Below are 8946 nucleotides of genomic sequence, written 5' to 3' on the forward strand. Positions count from 1 at the left end.
ACAACTTGTCCCACCATTTCTCCTACTGCGGCTTCCAATTCAGCCAACTCCAGTAAAATTCCCTCTCCAACTCTTCAACCTCTTCAAAGTACACATCCAATATTTACCCGTTTCCGCACTGGCATGCTCAAGCCTTGTCATATTATCAGTATGCATACCTCTGTTACATCACCTGATCCGACTTGTTATACACAAGCTGTTAAAGATGCTGTTTGGCGTCGTGCAATGTCCTTGGAATTTGCTGCATTACATAAACAAGGTACTTAGCGGTTTGTTCCACCGCATCCGCTTCAAAATGTTATTTGATCGAAGTGAATTTATAAGACCAAATTCAATTCGGATGGAACTGTGGCACGTCATCGAGCTCGTCTTATTGCTCAAGGGTGCCACCAACATTATGGTATTGATTACGGAGATACATTTAGCCCAGTTGCTAAGTTACCTACCATCCGAATTCTCTTGACACTTGCCGTCAATTTTAAAAGGAATATACTATAGCTTGATGTGTCAAATGCTTTCCTACATGGTTCACTAAGTGATACAGTTTACATGTCTCAGCCCCCAGGCTTCAAGAATCCTCTCTATCCCGACCATGTATGCCTATTGTAGAAATCTATTTATGGACTCAAGCAGTCTCCAAGAAAATGGTTTGAGACGTTCTCCACATATCTGCTCTCCTATGGCTTCAAACATAGTTCGTCGGATACGTCTTTGTTGATTTATCATAACCAGTCAACTATTATCTACATTCTAATTTATGTAGATGATATTCTTATTACAGGCAGTGATGAATCAGTCATTCAAAATCTGCTCTCTACTTTATCTTCACGGTTTAATATGAAAAATCTGGAACCTATTTCTTATCTTCTCGGTATACAGGTTGAAAGAATTCCAGATGGTTTACATATTTCACAATCAAAGTATGCCTTTGAAATTTTAAATCGGCCAGGAATGACCGATTGCAAACCTCTTGCATCTCCTGCTCCAACTAAATCTCCTACTGCTTCGGCTATTGATCTCTCGTCGGATCAAGCACAACTCTATTGCCATCTGGTGGGATCCTTACAATATTTAACACTTACGAGACCGGATATTGCCTTCACCGTGAACCGTTTATGTCAACATATGCATCAACCGCTCGATGTTCACTTTAAACTCCTCAAACGCCTTTTTCGGTATGTTAAAGGCACCATTAGATTCGGCTTACCCATACTTCCTGGTTCACTTCATCTATCTGCCTACGCCGACTCAGACTGGGTCGGAGATCCGGATGATCGTAAATCGACTACAGGATACTATGCATTCTTAGGCACTACCTTGATCGCTTGGCAAGTTCAGAAGCAAAAAACAACAGCTCGTTCCTCAACGGAGGCTGAGTATGGTGCTCTTGCCACCACGGCTACAGATATTATATGGCTTCGGAGACTTCTAAATAAATTTCAGCTTAATGTAAGTCAACCAATAATGTTGTTTTGTGACAATATTTCAGCTATCGCCCTTGCACACAATCCTATTTTTCATGCCTGAATGAAGCATATTGACATTGATGCTCATTTCGTTCGTGAGTGCATCAAAGATAGCACAATTCAGGTTTCTCTTCTGCACACTGTTGATCAAATAGCAGATGTCTTTACAAAGTCTTTATCTATTCCACGCTTCCTTCTTCTCCGTTCCAAGCTCACACTATCGGAGATACCTGTTAGCTTGCGGGGGTCTAATGAGCAGAAGTAATTATATGAGCTGAAAATAACTTTATGCGGCTACCACGAGTGTGCTCAGTCTGTACAAAACGTTCTTCTCATCATACCCGTTAATCTCTAACGGTCTAATCTGAAACGTTGAAGTCCCCATCTTCTTTTCCTACTCTTCACTATATGTATGCTTCGCTACAGTAAATACGATGGGAAAAGGAATTACCTCTGATATGATTCTGTCTGTAGCTTTTCCTCCTCTGTTTTTGCTTTGCTAACTTGCAGGTGCAGATAGTTCTTCCGATGACACCACAGAATTCTGGGTTCTTTTGAGAGAATGCAACACTGCCATCATTATCTCCAAGAAAATTAATCTCTAAACGCCAAAAGAAATCTAAACAAATTATCTGATTCACCCTACTTCAAAAATGAGCTTATGAAGATCAAACGATGACTTTATTCGCTATCACAATAAATTTCTTTTAACTCATCAATTATCGATTTAATTTTATTTTCAAGTTTGGAAGATGCATCTCAAACTTGAAGTCATTTAAATTATCTACAATTTTTAAATAAAGCACACTAAAAAAATAATATTCTCTACAAAAAAAATAATCAAACTCAAAATTACTAGATATAACTAAAAATTATTCATCATTTAATAGGCTATGGTGGCAAAGCCAACTCTTTAGATTTTAGTATAATAAATTTTATATTCCAAATATTCTCAGGGTGTGCACTCTGTCCCAAGTCCCAGCGGATGGTGTTAATCTTTATTTAAATATATTTTTGACAAATCATGAATATCAATCAAAAGACAGCTCATTAATTTCATTCATATAAAAATCTTAAGGATTTACATCATTTTCAAGACTTGAAAAGCAAGAAGATAAAAATTTAGAAAATTTACAATTATCTTACGCATACCACCATTATTGTTTGCAAGTATTAAGAGAGAGAAAGAGAGAGAAATTCATGCAACCCCTAAAAAGTAAAGAGAATTCCATAAAGTCATTAATGGAAACAATCAGCAACAGAAATAACAAGGCCACAAATATACAAAGACCGACAAAATACCGACACTTTTCCAGAGCTTTGGCAAGACATTCCGTTTTTTTAATGCAGCCAGCAAGCAAATTCTCTTACGAAACATGCAAGGTTAATGTATCAATTGCAACTTTTCCACGCAGAGAATCAAATTCAATAACTCCGTCATAATCCACAAATCTTCAATTAAGATCAGCTACATTCATAGGCATTTCATCGATTTGAGTACTGTAATACTGCTCAATATCCCTCAGTATCTTGATGTCATCCTTACGGACAAAGTTTATGGCAACACCCTGCACACATGATTCATCATTCAGAAACTGACATAGAACTGGTCTAGGAAGCACTTACACAAATCATCTACTTTCCCGCAGATGAAGTAGCGCTTTACAGAGAGCTTATAATATGAAACTGTAGTAAATATCCCAGATTCTGCAATGCAAACAGTTAACACCCCACCCCTCTACAAAGAAAACGGAGGAAAAAAGATAAAAGCTGATACCTTGCGCCCAAAACGCCCTGAACGGCCAATGCGATGTATATACAGCTCACGATTGTTTGGAAGGTCATAATTTATTACAAGAGAAACCTAAATAAGAAGTATAACATGAAATATTATCATGAGATTTTTAAAATTTAATATGTAAATGTTTAATAATTTATTCATATAACAAGAACTTGAGAAAATTAAATGGTCCATCAAATATATAAACTCCATCATCAAATGCATTCTCCAAACTATTTAGATGAATTTTTCTCCATTCATTTTGATTAAGGCTTCATTTGTGATAACTTTCTTATTTCATTATTTTTCAAACCGCAATAACAATTTTTATTTGGCCATTGATTTTTCGCTGCTTTAAAAAACATGCATTTTGTACTAACAAAGCTACTTTTCACAATAGCTTTAAAAAATTAAATTATCTAAAAACATCTTTATAAAACAGTAAGAAAATTATCCCAAACAAAACCTAAGTCTTGAAAATGGCATTACAAAAATTTGTCATTTCCATTATAATTGTTACCTCTTATATTGATTCTTTTTCCCCCATGGTGCATATTCTACTTTCTGCTGTAAATATGCAAATCAAGTAAAATCTATCTTCTAAAATATCTTCATCAATAGGTTCTAACATAATAATTTATTTCTAATACTACTCGTACATCTTAACATTTTTATGTTAACTACAATCAACTCAAATTGATTAATTTCAGCACCCAAGTGGCTAAAAAATGGCATCCATTAGCATATAACTGGCTTATTGCCATTTCAAAAATTAATAATTTTTTATTTACTTTTATCAGATGATACAACTTAACTAATTTCTCCATTTTAATCAATTTTAATAGTTAAATCCTCCTCTGCATCCATATTGATTTCTATAATAATGTAAAGATCTCTAAATCTAATGCCTATAAGTATCACTTAAACGTCATATGTTATTAATTGATAATGTTTAAGTCATCCACTGAAAATAATCAATGTCAATCTCGAGCTTTTACGGAAAAAAAAAGGACAATAAATAGGCTAGCACATGCCATTACCAATGTATACTATATATGAGGCATATAAACCTCAGTTGAAATAGTCGGACTTGCCCTCCATCGATAGGTTATCTCACATAAAACTTCAAATCAATAAATCCACAGCCTGACAAAGTCACAATCTAGTAAGATTAAATTATATTATACTTGCCTGCTGAACATCAATGCCCCGTGCCCATACATCTGTTGTAATTAACACACGCGTTGCACCAGACCTAAACTCTAACATAATTGCATCCCTTTCCTTCTGAGGCATATCACCATGCATGGAAGACACAGTAAAGTTATTACTTCGCATCTTCTCCGTTAACCAATCAACCTGGAATTAGGAAAAAATTACGAACATTTTTTGCCCAAAGATGTTTAAACCTACACAATATGACATTTGGAACTTGAAAAATCAATAATGAAAAACACCTTACGGTACATATTATACATTAAATTGAATAAAAAAAGTTATAAATGAGAAAAAAACTTATAAAATTAAAATTGCAGGGTTAAAATGGAGGAGTCTAAAGAATATATATATATATATAAGGCAATTTTTATAAAACCACAATTAGATCAGCAATATGTTTGGGGCAGGAAAAAAGATTGATGATATCAAAATGGATTGTGGCGAGAAAAGTGAATACTAAAATAGATGTGTGGCATAAAACTAATATAGATAAATTAAGTAATAATAATATTAGAGTAAGGTTGGAGTAATAAGATAACAAAAAATGGACTTAGTGACTTGATCATATCATTGAAGGGTAGAAAACTGATCCATTATACACATACATAAAATTGTTATCAAAAGATTAGTAATAAGAATGTGTCTATAAAGGGAAATGAATATAAGCTGATCAAAGTGATTTGAGAAAAAAGTTTGAACTTAAGCAGCACTTAGCAAGATCTAGCACAATCACAACAACAAATTTTTATCCCACTACGTGTGGTCGGCTACATGTATCTTTTCTCTCCATTATATCATATTAAGAGTTAAATTCTCATTTAAATGTAATAAAAAAAGTTATTTTTAATATTTTCTAACCAAGTCTTTTAGATCTACATCTATCTTTCTTAACATAGGTCGGATCTAATATATCTACCCTAAGGCCGACGTTTTATGCCACTAAGCCACTAACACGACTCTCTCCAATTCTATCTACCAATGGCACTACTTCAACATTTTCCTGTATGTACTCATTTGCATTCTATCTTCTAGTGTAAAGCTGCTCATCAAACAGAGCATCATAATCTTTGCAACACTTAATTTAATCTTATGCTTCCATTTTATTGGCTAACATTCTACATCATAAAGCACTGTAGGTCTCGTCACTATCTTATAAAATTCTCTTAAGTTTAAGGAGTACTTTTCTATCATACAGCAAGCTTGATGCATTCCTTCACTTCAACCATCTAATTTGAATTCTACAAAGAGCATCCCCATTTATTTCACCATCGCTTGGAACAATAGAATCAAAATATTTAAAACATATACTCTTTTTAATGAATAGATCACTTGATGTCACAATTCCACCGCTAGATCTATTGCTACTAACATTACACTCCATGTATTTAGTTTTAACATACTACGAAAACTTTTAGATTGTAAAATTCACCTCCATAATTGAAGGTTTTCATCAACTCCCTCTCTAGACTTATCAACAAGAAAAATATCATCAACAAAAATATACAGCAAGGTACATCCTCTAGCTAATGTCGAGTAAGAACATCCATGACTAAAACAAAAAGATATGGGCTTAAAGTTGAACCTGATGTAATCCTACTAAAATAGAAAAATACTTGGTTAAACTACATTGCATTTGAACACAAGTAAAAACTCTTATATTCATATCCTTAATAGCTTGAATATAAGTATTATTAACTCCTTTCTTTTCTAGAACTCTCAAGAGCACTTCTCTTAGAACTTTCTTAAATGATTCCTCTAAATCAATAAATATCATATGTTCTCCTTGCTCTCTCTATATTTCTCTTAGAACATTACACATCATATTTATTCTTAAAAATAGAAACTAGCACACTCTTCCTCCACTCACTTGCTTGGTACCTTTTAGCCTTCAAAATGATATGAAAAGGCTCACTAAGCCAAGAAATTTCTTGATCTCATAAACATTTATTCACACTTATATTAAAATATCATCATGTCATATTGTTTATCCACACTTCTTTTCATTTAAAGCGCCTAAATTTTTTATTTTACTAATACGATGAAAAAAGTAAAAATCTTTATTTTTAAGTCAATCATAAGCTCACAACCTTCACTGAAAAAATTATCAAAATATCTCATCCATATATGTTGAATATGCTCTTCTAAGAAAAGCACTTCTAAATCTTCATCCTTAACATACTTCAATTAAACTAAATATTTACATCTTCTATCTCTTTGCTTGGTTAACTTATACATACATCTTTCGTCCTACTTATTATCTAATCTATTATATAAATTAATAAAAGTTAAATTTATTGTTTTCTTGCTTAACAAGAACTAGTACAACAACATCGAGCCTTTGTCCCACTACGAGCGGTCGGCTACATGAATCTTTTTTCTCCATAGTGTCCTATTAAAATTCAAATTCTCGTTTAAATCTAATAAAGAAATATTATTTTTAATCTTTTCTAACCAAGTCTTTTTAGGTCTACCTCTACCTTTTTTAACACAAGTCAAATCTACTACATCTACTTTCCTAACAAGGTCATCAGAAGGTCGTCGTTTTATGTGACCAAACCATATAAGGTGACTCTCTTTAATCTTATCTTCTACTGGAACTACTCCAACCTTTTCACATATATGCTCATTTCATATCCTATCTCTAAGGGTAAAGCCACGCATCCACATGAGCATCCTCATCTCTGCAACACTTAACTTAGTATCAATGGCCAACATTCGACACCATAAAACATTGCAGGTCTTATCACCATCTTATAGAATTTTTCCTAAAGTTTGAGGGGGACTTTTCTATCACACAACAAGCCTGATGCATTCCTTCATTTCAACCATCCAACTTAAATTCTACTAATAATATCCCCATTTATTTCACCATTACTCTGAACAATAGACCCATGATATCTAAAACGTGCACTCTTATAAATGACTTGATTGTCCAAAGTCATAATCCTTTAACTAGGTCTATTACTACTAAAATTACACTCCTGTTGACCATCAGATAATGAACAACAACAAAAAAATGATAAGAAAAAGAAATCAAAACAAAAATCCACGTAATCCCGAAATCCGGCAAGAAATCTCGCAAAATACCTGTAGCTCGGCGCCGCTCAATGTCTCGATCGGAAATCCTGCAGAGATCCCGTGAACCTACCTCTATCTTGCTCCTCTTTGCATCATTAAATAGGAGTCGAAGTGATACTTCTTCCATTCGCTCTTTCACGCTGCTTCCACACCACCAAAGCCACACCAGTCGCCCGAGCCGACTCCCTCTTCCATCTCCGACGCCTCCTCAGCCCCCATCCGATCTCTCAAGGTCGGAATCCCATCCTCAGCTCCGACTCCACACGCTTTAAATAAAGCGTGCATGGGTATTTTTTGTTTGTAAAAAAGTATTTTTTTTATTTTTTTGAAAATATTTTGTAAGCAAGGAAGTTATTTCCGCAAGCGGGTACTTATGGGTATCCCGCCTCGTCGTGCGCATCACATCGGGATCCTTCCCACCATGCTAAGAAAAGCGTGCATAGGCGGGTTTTCCAAGGCGATACGAACTTCGAAGAAGGAATTTGGTGATTCCGCTTCGTCGCAAGCGTCGGTATGCACTCCCTCCCACCACACTAAAAGCATGCATAGGTGGTCGTTTGTCTCGACGAATGCTTTGAAACGAGTTCTCGGAGTTTTAGGGTTAAGAGTTATACCTGCGCGGAGTCGTAGATCGGGGAGAAAGCAGCAATATTATTTATATTATTATTTTAATTATAATTAATTTAAATTAATCATAATTAAATAAAAATTAGTCATAATTAAAAAGTTAATTTAAAAATTAACTTAATAATTATCATATATATTATATTAATTAAAAATAAAAATAATTAATTTTAATTAAATTAATTAACTATAATTAAATTTAATTAATTATAATTAATTGTAATTAACAATAATTAATTAAAATTAATAAATAATTAAATTATAATTAACTTAATTAATTATAATTAACTATAATTAATTTTAATTAATTAAACATTAACATAATTACTTATAATTAACATAATTTATTATAATTAATTGTATTAAATAATAATAATAATAATAACAATAAAAATAAAATAAAAATTACTCCCTCCTCCCCCTCTCGGCTCGACGGGTTCATGGGATTTGGCCGAACAAGCATGCAAAGGGGAGAAGGCCACCTACACAGCCAGCGAACTCACGTTATTGCTTCTGATCAAAATGCCGTGACTTCGAATTCAACAGGAAGAGAACGTCGTCGGAGGGAGCTCGGGTTTGGATCGGAGGCTTTGGGTTTTTGGCATGCAAGCAAGGGAGATCGTGGCTGGGGAGGTGAATCGAAGGAGGAGCTCGGGCAAAAGAGCGCGACCAGGTAAGAGCTCTCGTCCCTCTCTCTCTCTCTCTCTCTCTCTGTTCGTGTGTGGAGTCGCACATACAGGAGGTCGACGGGTCGGGTAAGGCTACAGGCAGTTGTGGAGA

The 8946-nt window shown here is 34.3% G+C and overlaps 1 protein-coding gene across 1 annotated transcript; it reads right to left on the reverse strand.

Moving 5' to 3' along the window:
• Nucleotides 1-2920: 2920 nt before the first annotated feature.
• Nucleotides 2921-7827, reverse strand: LOC110116369 (eukaryotic initiation factor 4A-III homolog A-like). Its single transcript, XM_028692176.1, has 4 exons — nt 7726-7827; nt 4438-4605; nt 3244-3330; nt 2921-3034 (listed from the first exon to the last, which is right to left on the reverse strand). The coding sequence occupies exons 1-4, from the start codon at nt 7825-7827 to the stop codon at nt 2921-2923; spliced, it is 471 nt and encodes a 156-aa protein (XP_028548009.1).
• Between the last annotated feature and the right edge of the window lie 1119 nt (nt 7828-8946).

This window comes from Dendrobium catenatum, unplaced genomic scaffold (assembly GCF_001605985.2).
Source record: "Dendrobium catenatum unplaced genomic scaffold, ASM160598v2 original_scaffold_138684, whole genome shotgun sequence".
Lineage (NCBI taxonomy): Eukaryota > Viridiplantae > Streptophyta > Magnoliopsida > Asparagales > Orchidaceae > Dendrobium > Dendrobium catenatum.